At 33.2% G+C, this 21851-nt stretch overlaps 3 protein-coding genes and 1 long non-coding RNA gene across 4 annotated transcripts in view; 3 read left to right on the top strand and 1 right to left on the bottom strand.

Moving 5' to 3' along the window:
• Nucleotides 1-21851, bottom strand: part of LOC143909787 (uncharacterized) — a 279264-nt gene that overhangs the window by 72987 nt on the left and 184426 nt on the right. The window lies entirely within an intron of this gene.
• On the top strand, nt 519-3049 carry LOC143923260 (uncharacterized). Its single transcript, XM_077446856.1, has 2 exons — nt 519-827; nt 916-3049. The coding sequence occupies exons 1-2, from the start codon at nt 708-710 to the stop codon at nt 2533-2535; spliced, it is 1740 nt and encodes a 579-aa protein (XP_077302982.1). The 5' UTR covers nt 519-707; the 3' UTR covers nt 2536-3049.
• LOC143909021 (uncharacterized) lies at nt 10048-12123 on the top strand. The gene is made up of 2 exons (XM_077426908.1): nt 10048-10227; nt 10316-12123. The coding sequence occupies exons 1-2, from the start codon at nt 10051-10053 to the stop codon at nt 11951-11953; spliced, it is 1815 nt and encodes a 604-aa protein (XP_077283034.1). The 5' UTR covers nt 10048-10050; the 3' UTR covers nt 11954-12123.
• Nucleotides 19879-21548, top strand: LOC143909685 (uncharacterized). Its single transcript, XM_077427784.1, has 2 exons — nt 19879-20036; nt 20111-21548. Exons 1-2 carry the CDS (start codon nt 19923-19925, stop codon nt 21494-21496), a joined length of 1500 nt encoding a protein of 499 aa, XP_077283910.1. The 5' UTR covers nt 19879-19922; the 3' UTR covers nt 21497-21548.

Raw genomic sequence — 21851 nt, 5'->3', positions numbered from 1 at the left:
TTTTTTTATCGATCATCCAAGTGGAAATACAGTAACATCTCGTGACGACTTAAACAATATTTTTTTTCGCTCGTACGCAGAGAAATTATAATATTTCTCTCGTTTTAAATGAGGTATCGTCGTAATTCAAAACATTATTGTAATTCGAAACATCAACGATGATCTAATTTTAGCTCAATCTCGCTCTTTAGCTTGATTTTGATATTTAATTTCAATTTTAAAATTTTATTTCGATATTTTGTACGCTACTGCTGGTTAAAAAGTTGACCCAAAATCGTCATTGGTTTAGTCCTAAGCACCATTAGTAAGAGGATCCTTTATTTATGTTCACTTGTTACAATAGTAATTATATGTATCTTTTTGTCCCTTGGCCAGTTTTCTCGTGACCAGTTTTAGCGTTTGACCAATTTTCTCGTGACCAGTTTAAGCGTGTGACTTATTTTCTCATGACCAGTTTTAGCGTGTGACCAGTTTTCTCGTGACCAGTTTTATTGTGTGACTAGTTTTCTCGTGACCAGTTTTAGCGTGACGAATGATCACGAGTGATCGATCCAGAGCGACCAGTTGTCCTGTGACAGTTTCACATTTGACTAGTAATCACCGAACCGTTCGTTGATATCTTATGTGTTTGACGCGGCCATTTAGACAAAATATGTCACTAGAAATAAAAAATAGCAAGGCGTGGGAAGTGGTTGCTGTCAGAGTTGATGGAGTGCAGGCTTTGTCTTGGACCAGCTCCGGCTGCATCTTCCGTCTCCATCTTCCGGAGACCAGATCCTCATCCAGAGCGTCTGGAGCAACGCATTCGGACCTGCTGTCAAATTCAGGTCGGTGCTGGTTACAGCTTACAGGTTACAATTACTTATTGTGGTTAACTCTTCTCACCGCTTGATCCTACTTTTTTTCCATCTGCAGGTCAAAAGAAGCGATGGGCTGCCAGACAGGGTGTGTCTTTCGTGTAAGACCAGTCTGGAATTGTTGAGCAGCTTTCGAAAGGCTTGTTTTCGAAACAACGAATCGTCTCAACTGAGGTTAGACGATTGCTCGAAGATCAAGACTGAAGAAGTTTTATTGGAAGATTTAATATGGGATGATGAGCCTTCGCAATCGACAATTCACCTTAAGAATAGTGAAACGTGCTTAAAGTCATTTTCCAGTGAATCTGAACTTATTTTACACAAAAGATCACATCCTGGAGAAAAGTTGTTCAATTGTGATATTTGTTTAAAATCATTTATTTCTAAAAGTAAACTTGTGAGACATTTGAGATCTCACACAGGGAAAAAGCCTTACATGTGTGAAATTTGTCTAAAATCATTTACTGAAAAATCTAGCCTCCAGGCACATAAAAAATTGCATGCTGGGATAAAACCACACAAATGTGACATTTGTTCAAAATCATATGTTCGTAAAGATGAACTTGTGAGACATTTGATATCTCACACGGGGGAAAAGCCATACAAGTGTGAAATTTGTCTGAAATCATTTAATCATAAATCTAGCCTCAAAGCACATATAAAATTTCATGCTGGGATAAAACTACACAAATGTGATATTTGTTTAAAATCATTTATTCGAAAAGATAAACTTGTGATACATTTGAGATATCACACGAGGGAAAAGTGTAAAATTTGTCTGAAATCATTTACTAATAAATCTACTCGCGAGAAACATAAAAAATTGCATGCTGGAATAAAACCACACAAATGTAACATTTGTTTAAAATCACATGTTTGTAAAACTGGACTTTTGGGACATTTGAGATCTCACACGGGGGAAAAGCCTTACTTGTGTGAAATTTGTCAGAAATCATTTACTCAAAAATCTAGCCTCAGGGCACATCAAAAATTGCATGCTGGAATAAAACCACACAAATGTGACATTTGTGTAAAATCATTTATTTCTAAAAGTCAACTTGTGTTACATTTGAGATCTCACACGGGGGAAAAGCATTACAAGTGTGAAATTTGTCTGAAATCATTTGCTTTAAAATCTAATCTCAAGGAACATAAAAAATTGCATGATGAAAAAAATCTACACAAATGTGACATTTGTTCAAAATCATATGTTCGTAAAAATAGACTTGTGTCACATTTGAGATCTCACACGGGGAAAAGGCCATACAAGTGTGAAATTTGTTTGAAATCATTTACTGAAAAATCTAGTCTCCAGAATCATAAAAAATTGCATGCTGGAATAAAACCACACAAATGTGACATTTGTTTAAAATCATTTGTTCGTAAAGATAAACTTGTGAGACATTTTAGATCTCACACGGGGGAAAAGCCATACAAGTGTGAAATTTGTCTAAAATCATTTTCTCGAAAATCTAACCACGAGCGACATAAAAAATTGCATGCTGGAATAAAACCACACAAATGTGACATTTGTTTAAAATCATTTATTTCTAAAAGTAGACTTGTGTCACATTTGAGATCTCACACGGGGAAAACTTCTTACAAGTGTGAAATTTGTCTAAAATCATATACAAAAAAATCTTATTTCGAGAAACATAAAAAATTGCATGCTGATTAAAACCACACAAATGTGAAATTTGTTTAAAATCATTACTCGAAAATCTATCCTATGGTCACATAATAACTTACATACTAGGAAGAATATAAAAAAAATTGTTACGATATAAATACTGTTAATAATCTTACATTTTGGCTATATGCGTGCCACGATGTTTCTGGCGCTCCCCTCATTGCAGTTTATTTAAATAATTTTAAGAGCAATAATAATTGAAAATTAAATACATAGATATATTATTTGGCTCACTTGTTTTATATGTAATAATTTTAATTTATTGTGATAATTTTGGTAAACAAACTTCATCATCCTAAGCCAGAGGTCGGCAAACCGCGACTCTTTTTTTTCTAAAGTACTCTAAAAGAGGCCTGGGCAAACTTTTTGGATGAAGAAATTTAGAAATTAGAAACATTAGAAATTCACATTTCCATTGAATTATTTACTTTTAAATTGAAATAACATTATAATGTATGTAATGTTAATATGACATAAATGGCAATTAATACATAATGTTTATAAAAATAATCATGTTTTTTATTTGCTTTTCTTATAATTTTTTACTGTGGTAAAGGGGGAGATTCTTTCAATATGGTTAAGAAACACTGATGTACATTATAGATGTTCGAACCAAAAGCCCTCGTGGCCGTGGCCGTTGGTTGTGGGAGCTCAGGAGCTCGGTTTTTGGATTTGTTATCGCACTAAAGATATATATCATTCCAATAATTACTTAAATTTATGTAAAAATCATCACATTCGTCCACTCGAGCATAGAAGAGAAATAGCAGATATTATATATGTACATATCTTATGGAAATAGTGCGTCGAGAGATGTTGCTCGGTGCGGACGTGTGTGTGTGTTGTTCCCGATATGTAGTCACCGGAGCCTGAGGGGGCCGTGTATTGTTCAAAGGTTGTAAATGCATTGTTAAAGGTTTGCCGAAAAATGGATAGCACTGTGAATATCCTACCTCTACCGATAAGTATTTGTGTCATTTGGAGCTAGAGGGGCAGTGGCGTAGCTAGAAATTTTGGGCCCTGATGCAAATATTACGCAAGGGCCCCTTGATATTTTTTTTATACGAAATGAAATAAGTTTATGTACATATTTAACATAATAAATATTCATATATTAGAGAAAATAATTTTAGGAATAATCTCACCAATTTTATTTTTTCTATCTTGCTTTCATAATCACTAATTAAATTTTTAACTTCTAATTTTGCCGCTTATTAATGTTCAATGGCCAACAATGCAAGATTAGTTTGTCTTGATTATCCGATAGAGTATCTTTCGTTGTTATTAATCATTTTTAATTTACTGAAAGATCTTTCAATACTCGCCACTGTTATTGGTAAAGTAAAAAATAACATTTTTGATTTTTAAATGCTTTTTATTATTACGAAATTATGTTCACAATACATCTTATATCTATTTTAATAGCTACTGATCTAATGATCATTTTCTATTTTACAATTTAATTTAATTTGGTTAGTAATCACAGTATTATATTATTCTAATGTTAATCTAAAGCATAATAGGAAAAAGAGCTCAAAAACCTGTTTACAATCCTTATAAATGTTCATAATACATCTAATACATAATATTAATTAAAGACTCTAAAGTCGATGACCTAAAGCAGATTGTGTTTAGGTAATCTGTGTGTTATACCTGAAGGGTATAGACATTTTGTTGTAATCACCGAGACTCTTCACAAGTGTTAGTATGGTTATTAGCGATTCTGTCATAGAATCTACTGGTTAGTTTGTTAGTAATGTCTGTAACAAACGGAATATTATATATGGCATGCAGTTTTTTCAGGTTAGTATATATAAAAAAAAAAAAAAATAGCATAAACACGACAAAAACTTCCGAAAATTCACTTTCCAAACCACTGTATTTTGTTATATTGGCTGAGTGTTTGATGAATCAAAATCAAGAAGTTATAAATGATGGTGAACTGAAGGTGTTAAAAATATGGAAAAGTAGAAAAAATAATAAATATAATGCGATAGTGGAAGTAGATTGCAATACATTTAAAAGATTTATTGAAGATGGAAAAGTAAATATAAATTGGGATAGATGTAGGGTTTTTGAAGAAATTAATATTCTAAGATGTCTAAATTGTTACGGATTTAATCACAAAGCGGTGGATTGTAGAAACAAGGTGACATGTGCGAAATGTGGAGAAGAAGGGCACAAAAGCGAGGGATGTAACAATAAAATAATAAAATGTAATAATTGCTTTAAAAGTAATAATAAATTAAAATTAAATTTGAACACAAATCACGGACCGTTGGACACTAAGTGCAGTGTATATAAAAGAAATATAGAATTAATGAGAAATAGAATTAAGTATAATAATATATAGCAACCACCAAAAGGTATCGGTATAAATGTACAAAGTTTTTTTGCTCACAAGGATGAGGTTTGGAGTTTAACTGTAAGTCAAAAACCATTATTTATAGGTTTAAGTGAAACGCATGTAACTAGTGATTTTGAAGATTTTGAGCTGAATATAGATGGATATTGTGTTTTGAGATGTGACTCTAATTCTAGACATACGGGTGGGGTACTATTGTATTTAAGGGATGATTTAAGTTACGGTAATGTAATAGTTAATAAGGTTGATGGTGAGTTTTGGACAATTGGTGTGGATCTGCTTGTGAATGGAGTTACTGTGTTTTTGCTAGTAATTTACCGCTCTCCGAATGGTAGAAGTGGAAGATTTCTTAAATTTTTAGAAGAATTGAGTGAAAGAAGTATAGATGTGAGTAAAAATATAATTATGTTTGGGGACTGGAATTTTAATTGGTTACAGACAGAAGAATTTTATGTAAAAAAGTTGAGAAATTGGGTAAATGAATTGGGTTTTAAACAAAAAGTGACGGAAGCAACGAGAGTGAATAATTTATCAAGCTCTCTCATTGATTTGGTTATAACAAATATAATGGATCTGCGGTGTGAGGTGAAAGATGTACCGAAAATAGGAGACCATTCTATTGTCAACATGTTTTTGGGACAGCGGTTTAGTAACGGAGGACTTAAAAATATGCAGGTGACTGAAAGAGAAAACATTGATTATCAATTGATGAATGAATTGTTAAAGGAGTGTGTATGGGGAAAGGATGGTGATAGTGTGAATGAAATGTGGGAGATAATGTATCGTAATATAACATATTCTAAAAGTAAATGCGTAAAAACCACAAGAATCATGCATAAGCATAAGCTGAAACCTTGGTTTACCAAGGAAGTAAAGGAAAGCTTAGTTGATAAGAATGTTAGTTATAAAAGATATAAAATTATTAAGGCTATGGATGGAATCCAATTAGAAAAGGCTTGGTTAGAGTATAAAAGAAAGAGGAATAAATGTGTGAATGTTTTACGTAATGCGAAGAGGGATTGGCATGAAAGAAATATTGATGGTGCAAAAAAAGATCCCACAAAAATGTGGCGAATAATTAAAACTTTGATTTCCGGGGGAAAAAATGTTTCTTTGAATGAATTAGAAGTCGAGGGAGTAGTATATAATGATAAAGAGGATATGGTTGAAAGATTGAATGAGTTTTACATCAATAGTGTGAATGATATAGTTAATTCAATACAAACAAGGCATAATAGTGTGAATGATGATATTAATTTGGGTTTAAATAAGTTTGAAAGGTTTAAATTAGTGGAAATGGAGGGATTAAATGGTGTATTGAAGGGCATGAAATCAGTTTCTAGTATGGATGGATTGACTCTAGATATTTTAATCAACACTTGGGACATGGTTGGACCTCAGTTACTGAAATTAATAAATGAATCGTTAGAAGTGGGATCCGTCCCGGATGCATGGAAGGTGTCTACTATTGTACCGGTACCAAAGGTTACGGGCACACATAAAGCCAGTGAAATGAGGCCCATCAATATGTTACCAATTGTTGAGAAGATGCTGGAGGAAATCGTTATGATTCAATTGAAAGAGTTCATTAGTATAAATGATTGTTTGGTTGTGGAACAGTCTGGATTTAGAGTGAAACATTCAACAGAAACCGCTATCCAATTGGTGGTTTCTGATTGGATGGAGACGATGGATGAATCTAGCATGGTTGTTGGAGCAGTTTTTCTAGATTTTAAGCGAGCGTTCGAGACAGTAGATAGGAATATTTTATTACAAAAATTATATAAGTTAGGAATAAATGGTATAGTATTAAAGTGGCTTCAATCATACTTAAATAATAGAAGGCAAAGAGTAAAAATTGATAAGGTGTTATCCTCTGAATTTGTAACACCTCATGGAGTGCCGCAAGGGTCCAAATTGGGACCCTTATTATTTATATTATATATAAACGATATTGTTAAGGTAATTAAGATGTGTAAAATACATTTGTTTGCAGATGATACATTGATATATATAATTGGAAAGAATGTTGATGTAATGTCTGAGATTTTAAATATAGAATTAAATTATGTGAATGACTGGTTGTGTGAAAATAAATTAAAGTTGAATGTGAATAAAACAAAAATGATGTGGTTGAATGGTAAAAATAAAAATATATTGAATGAAATTAGAATTGATGATAAGTTAATTGAAAAAGTTGAAAATATAAAATACTTAGGTGTATACATAGATTCAGGACTAAATTTTAAAATGCACGCTGACTATATAGTAAAAAAAATGGCTAGAAAAGTTGGTGTATTATGTAGATTAAGAAATATTTTAAGTAAAAAAAGTAAAATTTTAGTGTTTAATTCAATTGTCTTGCCACATGTGGTTTATTGTGCCACTGTGCTTAATTTGTTTAGTGGCCAAGATTTAGAAAAAATGCAAAAAATACAGAATAAAGCTATGAGAGCTATTTTGAATGTGAGTAGATTTAAGAGTATTGGAAGTATGTTAGATGAATTAGGATGGATGAGTATTAGAATTAGTCTAAATATTAGTACATTGTCTTTTGTTTATAAGTTAGATCATAAGTTATTACCTAAGTATTTTGATGATTATATAATAAGGAATAGAGATAAACATAGTTTTTATACTAGAAATAAGGACAAACTAGTTGTAAGTAGAGTAAGAAAGAATAAGACGGCTGGGGGTGTTTTTCACAGGGGTGTGCTCATGTATAATGCCCTCCCTGAGTGCGTCAGGTCTGCTAAAAACATGGATGCATTCCTGCGAGGTGCGAAGAGACACCTCTGTGAGGGACAGTACATATAAGTTAATTATAAATTTTAGAGTTAAGTATAATAATTAAGATGTATTTTTTTTTAAATTAGCTTGATAGCTAAAATATATATAAATAAATAAAAAATAAATAAGTAATTATGAATTGTTTTATGGTCATGTTTTCAGTGAAATCGTTTTTCAATAATGAAATTACTTGAATGAACTAGTCATCAAATTGATCTGAGAAAACTTATGGATATTTTTTCCTTAATTTTAAACAATTTTATAAAATATTTTAATTATGATGAATTCATAATATTGCGAGTTCAATAAAACTGAAATAGTTTTACACTGATTGCATTTTTTGAAAGCGACTTTTAAGTTGACCGTTTACCTAGTTAAGTTATACATATACTGTAACGGGCGATGAAAGGTGTCCACCTCGAAAAAACTCATATTTTCTTGTTTTTCGGACATATAAACGATTTTATTTATTTTTTTTGTTTATTAAAATTGAATTTATGAAGTTTGAAAGAAATTCAAGTAGTAATGCGAAGAAATTAAAACGAAACTACAAGTTATTCAAATTATTAGGAGTCGGTGATGTATGGAAAGATTTAGTAGTGTAAAAGTATACGGTTAAAGAATACGGTTTAGTTGCCAGGATACTATTTCAATTTGTTTCAATTTGTTTGGGTCCGATGGCATCCACTACGTTCGACGAAGATCGGGCGAACGTTTGAGTGACGAATGTATTCAGCCTAAGGTCAAACATCCTGCGGGCCAGATGGTCTGGGGATGTTTTTATTTCCATGGGGTGGGTCCATTGGCCATAATTGATGGGACAGTTAACGCCGAAACATAAAAAAAAATTTAAAAGAACATTTGATACCAGCAATAGAAATGCACAATGCGTGGGAATCTGAATGCATTTTTCAAGATGATTCTGCACCATGTCATTGTGCCAAAACTGAAAGTAATCTTTTTTTTATTGCTATGTATCCTAATCAATAAATAAAAATAAAAATATATCATTAAGTTATTATCTAAAATTTTAGATCAAGAACTTCATTGCGGAAAGTGGCATTTCGCCCTTGGAATGGCCGGGTAACAGTCCGGATTTGAACCCAATAGAGAACCTGTGGGCTATAATGGGTTCTAAAATTAATAATAAAAAACCTTCCTCTAAATTAGAATTAATTGAAAAAATAAAATATATATGGGATAACGATATCACAGATGAATATATTCAAAATTTAATTAAATCAATGCCTCGAAGAGTTGAGGCTGTTATAAAAAATAAGGGGGGGCCAATCAAATATTGAAACAAATTTTATATATAAGTGTTATTATAATAAATGAAATGTGATTTTTAGATTTTTTATTAATACATCAGTTTTATGAAAAAAAAAAATTTTAATTACACTACTAAATCTTTCCATACATCACCGACTCCTAATAATTTAAATAACATTGTAGTTTCGTTTTAATTTCTTCGCATTACTACTTGAATTTCTTTCAAACTTCATAAATTCAATTTTAATAAACACAAAAATAAATAAAATTGTTTGTAAGTCCGAAAAACAAGAAAATATGAGTTTTTTCGAGGTGGACACCATTCATCGCCCGCTACTGTATGTTACACTGAATCCGTGAAATTGTCAAACGTTCATCCACGGTAATGTTGCAACTTGGAGAATAATTACGTTTACATTCGTCTACAAATTTAGTAAAATATGTCCTGAAAGGTTCTAATTTATCAGACGACACGTTTATTCTTTCTTGTCTGGTTTCTTTGTCGTCAAAACGAATTTGACTGAATATTGTGATGAACCTATCCCGAGACATAGATGCCGTAAAAAATGGGTGGCAAAAAGCGCTGTCATTAGTCCACAATTCATTTAAGCTTAATTTTCGGGTCCTATTTCTGCCAGACGCAAGCATTATTCCAATGAATGCTGAAAAACACCGTTCTAGCTCAGAGATAGTTGAAGTTGTAAGCAGAATTTGAATAAGTTCTCAATCTCCTTGGGGGTGCTGCAGTACCGCAGTGCGGTTCGGTGATTGCTAGTCAAATGTGAACCGGTCACAGGACAACCGGTCGCTCTAGATCGGTCACACGTGATCACCCGTCACACTAAAACTGGTCACACCCTAAAATCGGTCACGAGAAAACTGGTTACACCCTAAAATCGGTCACTGAAAACTGATTACACCCAGTTTTAGTGTGACGGGTGATTACATGTGACCGATCGAGAGCGACCGGTTGTCCTGTGACTGGTTCACATATGACGAGTAGTCCGTTTACCCCGCAGGGCGTATGGACGAGCCGCCACTGGATATAATTACATAGTATCACATTTAGACCAAATATGTCACTGAAAAAAAAAGCAAGGCGATTTGGTTTTTTGTTGTCTGAGTTCAACACAGGGACGATGGAGTGCAGGCTTTGTCTTGGACCAGCTCCGGCCGCATCTTCCGTCTCCATCTTCGGCGATCCTCATCCAGAGCGTCTGGAGCAACGCATTCGGACCTGCTGTCAAATTCAGGTCGGTGCTGGTTACAGCTTACAGGTTACAATTACATATTGTGGTTAACTCTTCTCACCGCTTGATCCTACTATTTTTCCATCTGCAGGTCAAAAGAGGCGATGGGCTGCCAGACAGGGTGTGTCTTTCGTGTAAGACCAGTCTGGAATTGTTGAGCAGCTTTCGAAAGGCTTGTTTACGAAACAACGAATCGTCTCCACTGAGGTTAGACGATTGCTCGAAGATCAAGACTGAAGAAGTTTTATTGGAAGATTTCATATGTGACGATGAGCCTTCGCAATCGACAATTCACCGAAAGAATAGTGAAACGTGTTTAAAGTCATTTCCCAGTGAATCTGAAGTTATTTTACTCAAAACATCACATCCTGGGGAAAAGCTGTTCAATTGTGATATTTGTTTAAAATCATTTATTCGAAAAAATGGACTTGTGTCACATTTGAGATCTCACACGAGTGAAAAGCTTTACAAGTGTGTCATTTGTTTGAAATCATGTATTTATAAAAGTGGTCTTTTGCAACATTTGAAATCTCACACGGGGGAAAAGCCTTATAAGTGTGAAATTTGTCTGAAATCATTTACTCAGAAATCTAGCCTCGGGACACATAAAAAATTGCATACTGGGATAAAACCACACAAATGTGAAATTTGTTTAAAATCATTTATTCATAAAGTTGGACTTGTGTCACATTTGAGATCTCACACCGGGGAAAAGCCATACATGTGTGAAATTTGTCTTAAATCATTTAGTCATAAAACTACCCTCGAAGAACATAAAAAATTGCATGCTGGGATAAAACCATATAAATGTGACATTTGTTTAAAATCATTTATTTCTAAAAGTAAAATTGTGTCACATTTGAGATCTCACACGGGGGAAAAGCCATACAAGTGTGAAATTTGTCTGAAATCATTTACTCAAAAATGTAGCCTCAGGGCACATAAAAAATTGCATGCTGGAATAAAACCACACAAATGTGACATTTGTTTAAAATCATTTATTCGAAAAGATGCATTTGAGTTACATTTGAGATCTCACACCGGGGAAAAGCCATACAAGTGTGAAATTTGTCTGAAATCATTTACTCAAAAATCTAACCTCAATATACATAAAAAATTGCATGCTGAAATAAAACTACACAAATGTGACCTTTGTTTAAAGTCATATGTTCGTAAAAATGAACTTGTGAAACATTTGAGATCTCACACAGGAGAAAAGCCATACAAGTGTGAAATTTGTCTGAAATCATTTACTGAAAAATATAATCTCCAGAATCATAAAAAATTGCATACTGGGATAAAACCATACAAATGTGACATTTGTTTAAAATCATTTATTCATAAATTTGGACTTGTGTCACATTTGAGATCTCACACGGGGGAACAGCCTTACAAGTGTGAAATTTGTCTGAAATCATTTACTCAAAAATCTAGCCTCAATATGCATAAAAAATTGCATGCTGGAATAAAACCACACAAATGTGACATTTGTTTAAAATCATTTATTCGAAAAGATGCATTTGTGTTACATTTGAGATCTCACACCGGGGAAAAGCCATATAAGTGTGAAATATGTCTGAAATCATTTACTCAAAAATGTAGCCTCAATATACATATAAAATCGCATACTGGGATAAAACCTCATAAATGTGACATTTGTCTAAAATCATTTATTCGAAAAAAAGCATTTGTGTCACATTTGAGATCTCACACGGGGGAAAGGCCATAAAAGTGTGAAATTTGTCTAAAATCATATACTAAAAAATCTACTCTCGAGAAACATAAAAAATTGCATGCTGGATAAAACCACAAAAATGTGAAATTATTACTCGAAAATCTATCCTCTGGTCATATAATAAATTACATACTAGAATAAATTTATTAAAATTTATTTGGCTTACTTGTTTTATTTATTTTAAATGTAATAATTTTTATTTATTGGATGAAATTGAGATAATTTTGGTAAACATACTTCATCATGCTAATCCAGGGGTCGGCAAACCATGGCTCTTTTTCCAAAGTACTATAAAATTTCTATTTTGAATGGAAAAATGAATCACGAGGTACTTGGTAACCATTGCATCATTCATCAAGAAGCGCTATGTGTGCAGACATTTCCAAAAAAAATTTGCGAAGTAATGGAATTGGCGATTAAGATTATCAACCCCAGTATAGCTAATGCTCTTAATCATTGTCAATTTAAAGAATTTTTAGTTGAAATAGAAAGTGAGGTAACAAGGTACGTATCAAGGTATCAAGAGGAAACATTTCGCTTCCTTATTAACACAAATGAAAACATTTCTCCTTGAGAACACTATCCAGAACTAACCGACAATCGGTGGTGGATCCAAAAATTTTATTTCATGATAGAAGTTACGTCTCATCTAAATCAGTTTAATCCAGCGGCTTCCAAACTTTATGCTACTACGCCTCCCCAAAAAATTTTTTTTTTCCGCGCCTCCCTACCTTTTATTTTTTAATAGATATAATAATATAGTCACGTTTTAAATAATAAACCTTTATTTAAAAAAAAATACTGAACACTACAATAGACAGAATAATAAAAAGGTTTTGCCAAAACATAAATTTATACGAACGCGTATATTTATTTTTATTTTACATTACTAATTAAACTTCATCTAACACATCAAAATTTAATGCGAAGGATGTTGTTTATTGGCACAAATTTTATCAAATCTTGGGGGCAATATGGAAAGTGCCACTCGGAACTCTTTTTCGACTATTAACCTGGCTCGATATTTGGTTTTCATTGCAGCTAGTGCCGAAAAGCCCGTTTCGCAAAAATAAGACGTTACAAACGGTAGAAGTACATATATGCATTGTTTTGCAATACAAAAATCAGACACTTAGTCTGAACAATATCATCAAACAAATTTAATAGCATTTTATTAAAATTGGACGGCGATTTTTTTTACAAATAAAAAAATACAAAGAGAAAGTAGATATTCATCTCTAAAATGACCAGACAATAGGCCCGATTTACACCCTATCGAATATTTATGGGCTATTATAAAGCAGAGGGAATAAAAACAACACCCTTGGACCAATTATGAGATAAAAAAACTGTTGAAAATGTATGGTTTGAAGAAATTTCGGACGACATACTAAAAAAAATCGTATTGTCCGAGCCGGCGGGTAACGATACCGTCATAAAATTAAGACGACGGTCTAGTAAATATATTATTGTTATTTATTGTTGTCATATGTCCATTGCCTATGTATTTTAATTCATAGAAAAATATATACTGTAATATTATTTTAGCTAGAGACATTTGAAATACATATAAGAAAAATGCCCTGTTGTGCATGTTTTTTTAAAATTCGTATCTCACCTTAATTTAAAAATATAAATAATCTTTTTTAATCGTAAAACATGTTAAATAGTTGAAATCAAATAATAAAGCCAAAAAACTCGTGTATAGCTTCATGTAATTAAGAAAAATCGAAAACATCGAACAATTGAAAGTGATGCGATTTCTCTGCACGGTACTGTATACCAATACCTATGTAACAACTACCTACTGAAATAAAAATGGGAATAAACAAATTTCCGTGAATAATATAAACTGAATTGCTTAAAACAATTTTGATAGGACGATTCATCATCAACCAGCGATTTAAATTTACTTCATACTTTCAAAATAACATTTGATTATACTTCGACGATATAGTAAGATTTAAATACACAATTTTAAACAGTTTCCGAATATATGTAAAATCTATTCCTAATCTAGACACATCCATGTATATAGAAATATAGGATAGGGGCCCCCTCCCCAAAATCCCGATTTTCGATTAACATTAATTGAAAATATTATGCACTGTTTTCAAGGACGTCATTTCACTCGCCCCCCCCCCCAAATTAAGGAATATTGTGAATTTAGAAAATATTATGAATTTAATGATTAATGAGATACTATGGATCTATGAATGCTACGTTTATTTCTTACGTATGTTACTTTTGGGTAACTAATAAAATAATCGCTGCTATGTGCTTTGAAAAAAAAAAGATTTTATTATTTCGAAGCAAGTATATTTTGGTTTCTAAGTGGTATGCCTTGGGTAAAATTCTTAGAAATTGTTCATCCTATGGAGCGAATCGTAAGAAAGGTCCCCTTTGCCACCAGTGGCGGTGGCGAGTGGGTAAGACAGGGGTAATGGGAAGTAATGGGGTTCTAGCACAGATTTAATGGTGTTAATCAGGCGTTTATTTTTCAGCAGTATAAATTTCAAAGTTGCAAATGTAGCCACTTGTACTCTCACAAACCATTCTAGCGAGCAATCCATATTTTATGATCTTTGCTCCATTGTACACACGAAATGATAACCTTTCTCTCCAGGGAATGATGCTCTCATCGAGGGATAATTGCTGAACGGGTTTATACACATTTAAAAATTTTAGTATAAAGTAATCAAAAACGGGTTGTACCTTGTGTAACTTTTGGTTCTCATCACCGAGTGTTTCATTGTTAGAAAAGTGTCATGATTGCCATATTTGGCGAAATCTATCTCTGCTCATTACTTGAGCAAAAATAGGAGTGGCACAACCTGGATCCGTGCTCCAATATTCGTCTCTATTGTCTTTTTTTACTTTACATTTATAACATAAAGACGATGGTAATATTTTTAGATATTTTCCGCTCATTAAAAATTTCTTTGAATAAAAAAAGATTGGTTATCCCTGTTCAAAAATTATTATCAGAGTACGGATAGCCTAGGTGCCGCTCATTGTTCAATTGTTGTAAATGCTTTGTAAAAAAGGTTCGGCAAACCTTTAACAATGCATTTACAACATTTGAACAATGGACGGCACCTTGGTTATCCGGGCTTTAATTATTATATTTTAAATTTTGCAACCATTTATATCATCAAGACAATGGGAATATTTTTAGATTTTTTCCTCACTTTAAAAATTTCATTGTATAAAAAAGGTTGGGCACCCCTGTCCAAAAATTATTATGTTTTAAATTTTGCAATCATTTATATAATAAAGACGGTGGAAATATTTTTAGATTTTTTCCTCACTTAAAAAATCTCTTTGTATAAAAAAAGGTTAGTTACCCCTGTCCAAAAATTATTATATTCTAAATTTAGATATAATTTATATCATAAAGATGATTAGAATATTTTAAATTTTTTTCCTCACTTAAAAAAATGTGTTGTATAAAAAAGGTTGGTAGCCCCTTTTTAGGAATACTAATCGAGTGATTATAAGTAGTCACCGGAGCCTGAGGGGGCCGTGTATTGTTCAAAGGTTGTAAATGCATTGTTAAAGGTTTGCCGAACAATGGATAGCACTGTGACTATCCTACCTCTAATTATAAGGTTCTAAATTATCATCAGAATTTTAATTTTAATTTTAATTTTATTTGAATCAGTCGATAGGTTTGAAAGCTATGTTCAATTTAAAAACATTTATAAAAGTTTTCAAAATTTTTTTGAAATATGTTGAAATTTTCCTTCAGTTTACGATTTTTTCGATCAAAATCGCCCGCTGTCAGGCGATGAGCAATTGAAATATCGCCCGCATACAAAGTGTTAAGTAATAAGCCGAGTAAATGTCGTAAATATGTTCGCGACACGCTCTCTGAAATATCGACGACATCCTCCCAAGGCAATCCGATGGGTACTGTCGGAGTTATGGAGGGGCGTCGTGTGGCTCGCGGATTGGTGAAAGATTGGAACACGCTGTCTGTGCTGGCGCCATCGAATACCGTGGTGGGTACCTCTAGAGTAGGGCTGCCATACGTCCCCGTTGACAGGGACATGTCCCAGTTTCGAGGTCTGTGTCCCGGTGTCCCAGTCCGAAAGTCATTTGTCCCCGTCAATTTCAAAATTTAGACATTTAAAAAAATTATTCAATTATTTTTTAATATCTATCGAACAAGACCTTTTGAACCAAGAAATCTCAGGATGCACTCTCTATACTGTGGTCCAAAAAGGAAAGATGTTTACACGTCAAAAATTGTACCCACATAATATCTAATATGGAAACGCGCGCGCATATTGACATCACCGACAACGAGAGCGGCGGATGCCCACTGCCCAATTTTGCCAGCTGGCAACACCGACAATGACACTGACGAAGCGCGCGCAGTTCGTTTACTGTCTGCTGATAATATCCGTTTGTTCTGTTTGTTTCTGATCGAAGAGGACTGATATTTTGATGTAAGTTTTTCAATACATAGTAAATATAATAGTAAATATCTAGGTATTCAAGCAACCCAGGCATACAATAAACTGAAAAAACACATGGACATTACGACGACACGAGTAGCAGCATTTGAAAAAGATGTAGAGAATTTTTACAACGTTAGAATTAATTATTTGGCAAAGTGGTCAGTTCCACTGGCGAAATATGATGTTTTTTCATGGATGCTTCTCTATGAAGTACCCGAATGGGAACATGTTGAAAAAACTATTGCTTATTTAAGTGAAATGGGAATATTATTCACGGATTCAATCTATGAGGAAGTAAAGTATATGAAGTAATTTATCGAAAATAAAAAAGCCGAAGAATGGAAAACGAAAGATGTGCATGATAAATGGTTATACTATTTCAAAAAAACTGAAGAGACAGAAAGAAAAGCTAATCTACTGAAAATGTGCCAATACTTGTTCGCCATCCCACTCCACAATGTACATGTTGAACGTGTGTTGTCATTAATTAAAAATCAATGGACAGATGAGCGCAATTCGCTTTCTATTGACACAGTAAAAAGCATAATTCAATGTACTTTAAATTATAAAATGTCATGCATTGTTCTATAAAAGGGGAAAAAGAGTTACTTCAAAAAAACGAAAACATCGGAAAAATATGATTGGGCAAAGAAGAGCGATTATAATGAAGTCACGGAAAGCAGAGAAGAGTGAAGGCGATAGAAGAATAGGCTACTGTACATGAAATAAAATATTAATGTAAGGTTTCATTTAGTTAAATTTATTTGAATCGTCCAATTATCTATATTTATTTATTTTAGATTTGGTACTTCCACAAAAAAAACCTATTATCAATCTTTAAATTCAATTTTTGTTTTGTTCCAATTACTTGTGTTGAAATGGTGTATATTTTTTTTATAATACAGCTATGAATATCGATAAAAATGCTTTTTTTTTTTTTTTTTTTTTTTTAAGGGGGTTGTCCCCGTCGGTGCTCCGACACTTATGGCAGCCCTACTCTAGAGTTAACGCTGCCATTAAATTATTTTTCTATTTATTACTTGGTATTTGTAATATAACATGGCCAATCTAATAGTAAACATTTTATTAAATTTATTTGAATAGTTTTATTTTGTTTAAATTTATTTGCATATTAATTTGTTCGATGACGTCGTGGATTTACGAACCAACAATACAAAGTCTGTTTCTAAATTATATATTAGATTTAAATGTTCATTTATCCACTACTATTTTATCACTGTTTTGTTTATGATTGTGTTTAAATGTCGTTTTTTTTCTTTTTTTTTTTGGAATTTTGTATCTTATTTTTTGCTTTTGCTTTTTGTTCTATATATTATTACTTTATTTATTTACATATGTATGTACGTAGTAAAAATAGATAAAGTTTTGTGATCATGCGAAAAACAATTCATTATATCCTACGATGAGACACATCCAGCATTATGGAATCCCAGCGATAATAATTATTTAAATAAGTAAAAAAAAATGAATACTTAGATGTTCTACATATTACGAAGCTGCAAGAAAATCAAGCCGAACGCGACGAATGAAGATATAAAAAATAAAATAAACAGCTTACGCAGCAATTACAGATCGATTATAATTATTACAAAGTTGTATTAATTTATTTGAACTCTTAAAACAGATACTTTGTACATAAAAATATCTCAAGTCTTTGTACATAAAAATATCTCAAGTTTACCTTGATACGTACCTTGTTACCTCACTTTCTATTTCAACTAAAAATTCTTTAAATTGACAATGATTAAGAGCATTAGCTATACTGGGGTTGATAATCTTAATCGCCAATTCCATTACTTCGCAAATTTTTTCTGGAAATGTCTGCACACATAGCGCTTCTTGATGAATAATGCAATGGTAACCAAGTACCTCGTGATTAATTTTTCCTTTCAAAATATAAATTTTAGAGTACTTTGGAAAAAGAGCCACGGTTTCCCGACCCCTGGATTAGGATGATGAAGTATGTTTACCAAAATTATCTCAATTTCATCCAATAAATAAAAATTATTATTTTTATTATTTCTCTTAAAATTATTTAAATAAACTGCAATGGGTTCGGTGATTACTAGTCAAATGTGAACCTGTAGTGTTATATATGTTAATATAGTGTTTTCATAAACCTCCTGCGGTACATTTAACGCGGTGAATTAAGATTTGTGATTTGACATACGAACTGTCAAAGTGAAATGAACGCAAAATCGATTGCCAACCTTGTCGGCGTGGCTAGAGGCTAGAGAGCGTCAGATGAGCTGACAGATGCCCGCGAACTCTTCGCGAAGACCACACACAACGGCCACGAGGGCCTTTGGCTCGAACATATGTCTAGTCGATAATAATAAAAATTTCTTAAATAAAAAGTATTTGAGAATATTTTTGTTTGTGACCAATTTTAAATTTTTGGGTGTGACCAGTTTTCTCGTGACCAGTTTCAGCGTGTGACCAGTTTTCTCGTGACCAGTTTTAGCGTGTGACCAGTTTTAGCGTGTGACCAGTTTTCTCGTGACCAGTTTAAGCGTGTGACCAGTTTTCTCGTGACCAGTTTTAGCGTGTGACTAGTTTTCTCGTGACCAGTTTTAGCGTGACGGATGATCACGAGTTACCGATCTAGAGCGACCAGTTGTCCTGTGACAGGTTCACATTTGACTAGTAGTCCGTTTACCCTGCAATGAGGGGGGGCCAGAAACAGAATGGCACGCATGTAGCCAAAATGTAAGAATATTAACAGTATTTATATTGTGGCGGCTCGCTTATACGACATGGTCGAGTTTGGTTGCCTTCCTGCGAGTGGGGACCAACCCGGCTGGGTTCGGAGAGCCGCTACTCACTCTGTCTTCAGCTGTCATATAATAAACACGTGCATTAACATGCCAGTCGTCTCATTCGTTCATCCTCCATAATATCATAACAATTTTTTTTATATTTATCCTAGTATGTAATTTATTATGTGACCAGAGGATAGATTTTCAAGTAAAAATTTCACATTTACGTTTTTTATCCAGCATGCAATTTTTTTATGTTTCTCAAGAGTAGATTTTTTAGTATGCGATTTTATATGTATATTGAGGCTACATTTTTGATTAAATGATTTCAGACAAATTTCACACTTGTATGGCTTTTCCCCGGTGTGAGATCTCAATTGTAAAACAAATGCATCTTTTCGAATAAATGATTTTAAACAAATGTCACATTTGTGTGGTTTTATTCAAGCATGCAATTTTTTATGTGCCCCGAGGCTAGATTTTTGAGAAAAATATTTTTTTACGGAACTCAGTTAAGAAACCCTGTATACGTTGGATTTGAAATCATAATTTTAGGGGAAAAAATCGAAAACCAAAGATTCTCATGTAGATATGGCCGACAATTTATTTGAAAAATTGAGTTGTGGGGCAAAGACTGACTACATGGTACCAAATTAAGACTAAAGATGTCACTAGAAATAAAAAGCAAATCGAGGGGAGTGGTTGCTGTCAGAGTTGATGGAGTGCAGGCTTTGTCTTGGACCAGCTCCGGCCGTATCTTCAGTCTCCATCTTCGGCGATCCTCATCCAGAGCGTCTGGAGCAACGCATTCGGACCTGCTGTCAAATTCAGGTCGGTGCTGGTTACAATTACATATTGTGTTTAACTCTTCTCACCGCTTGATCCTACTATTTTTCCATCTGCAGGTCAAAAGAGGCGATGGATTGCCAGACAGGGTGTGTCTTTCGTGTAAGACCAGTCTGGAATTGTTGATCAGCTTTCGAAAGGCTTGTTTTCGTAACAACGAATCGTCTCAACTGAGGTTAGACGATTGTTCGAAGATCAAGACTGAAAAAGTTTTATTGGAAGATTTAATATGGGACGATGAGCCTTCACAATCGACAATTCACCGAAAGAATAGTGAAACGTGCTTAAAGTCATTTCCCAGTGAATCTGAACTTAATTTACTCAAAAGATCACATCCTGGGGAAAAGCTGTTCAAATGTGATATTTGTTTGAAATCATTTATTCGAAAAAATGGACTTGTGTCACATTTGAGATCTCACACGAGTGAAAAGCTTTACAAGTGTGACATTTGTTTAAAATCATTTAGTCATAAATCTAACCTCGAAGCACATAAAAAAATTCATGCTGGGATAAAACCACATAAATGTGAGATTTGTTTAAAATCATTTATTTCTCAAAGTAAACTTGTGTCACATTTGAGATCTCACACGGGGGAAAAGCCTTACAAGTGTGAAATTTGTCTGGAATCATTTACTGAAAAATCTAGCCTCGGGACACATAAAAAATTGCATGCTGGAATAAAACCACACAAGTGTGACATTTGTTTAAAATCATTTATTCGAAAAGATGGACTTGTGTCACATTTGAGATCTCACACGGGGGAAAAGCCATACAAGTGTGAAATTTGTCACAAATCATTTACTCAAAAATCTTCTCTCGAGAAACATAAAAAATTGCATGCCGTGATAAAACCCCACAAATGTGACATTTGTTTAAAATCTTATGTTTGTAAAACTGAACTTGTGAGACATTTGAGATCTCACACAGGGGAAAAGCCATACAAGTGTGAAATTTGTCTGAAATCATTTACTGAAAAATCTACTTTTGAGAAACATAAAAAGTTGCATGCCGTGATAAAACCACTCAAATGTGACATTTGTTTAAAATCATTTATTTATAAAAGTGAACTTGTGTCACATTTGAGATCTCACACAGGGGAAAAGCCTTACAAGTGTGAAATTTGTCTAAAATCATTTAGTCACAAATTTAGCCTCGAAGCACATAAAAAAATTCATGCTGGGATAAAACCACATAAATGTGACATTTGTTTAAAATCATTTATTCGAAAAGATGCAGTTGTGTCACATTTGAGATCTCACACGGGGGAAAAGCCATACAAGTGTGAAATTTGTCTGAAATCATTTACTCAAAAATCTAGCCTCGGGACACATAAAAAATTGCATGCTGAAATAAAACCACACAAATGTGACATTTGTTTAAAATCATTTATTCGTAAAGATGCATTTGTTTCACATTTTAGATCTCACACTGGGGAACGGCCATAAAAGTGTTAAATTTGTTTGAAATCATTTACTCCAAAATCTAGTCTCAAGAACCATAAAAAATTGCATGCTGGAATAAAACCATACAAATGTGACATTTGTTTAAAAGCGTTTATTCGAAAAGATAAACTTGTGATACATTTAAGATCTCGCACGAGTGGAAACTCCTTACAAGTGTGAAATTTGTTTAAAATCATTTTCTCGAAAATCTAGCCTCTGGTCATATAATAAATTGCATACTGGGATATACATATTGTTATGATCTCATAACCTCGAGATCTATTACGGGAGTCTTATCTGCTTCCAGAATCTTGCAGCTAACAGATGGTTATATACCTTATCTGAAAATGCTAGAATG

This window comes from Arctopsyche grandis, chromosome 3, assembly GCF_051622035.1.
Source record: "Arctopsyche grandis isolate Sample6627 chromosome 3, ASM5162203v2, whole genome shotgun sequence".
Taxonomy (NCBI): Eukaryota; Metazoa; Arthropoda; class Insecta; order Trichoptera; family Hydropsychidae; genus Arctopsyche; species Arctopsyche grandis.
This window is presented reverse-complemented; position numbering and strand designations above follow the sequence as displayed.

What these genes read in the sequence shown, in the direction of transcription:
- LOC143923260 (XM_077446856.1), top strand. Translation starts at nt 708, where the DNA reads ATGGAGTGCAGGCTTTGTCTTGGACCAGCTCCGGCTGCATCTTCCGTC. An exon ending in GGACCTGCTGTCAAATTCAG is followed by an intron (nt 828 to 915) that starts GTCGGTGCTGGT and finishes TTCCATCTGCAG; the next exon opens with GTCAAAAGAAGCGATGGGCT.
- LOC143909021 (XM_077426908.1), top strand. Translation starts at nt 10,051, where the DNA reads ATGTCACTGAAAAAAAAAGCAAGGCGATTTGGTTTTTTGTTGTCTGAG. An exon ending in GGACCTGCTGTCAAATTCAG is followed by an intron (nt 10,228 to 10,315) that starts GTCGGTGCTGGT and finishes TTCCATCTGCAG; the next exon opens with GTCAAAAGAGGCGATGGGCT.
- LOC143909685 (XM_077427784.1), top strand. Translation starts at nt 19,923, where the DNA reads ATGGAGTGCAGGCTTTGTCTTGGACCAGCTCCGGCCGTATCTTCAGTC. An exon ending in GGACCTGCTGTCAAATTCAG is followed by an intron (nt 20,037 to 20,110) that starts GTCGGTGCTGGT and finishes TTCCATCTGCAG; the next exon opens with GTCAAAAGAGGCGATGGATT.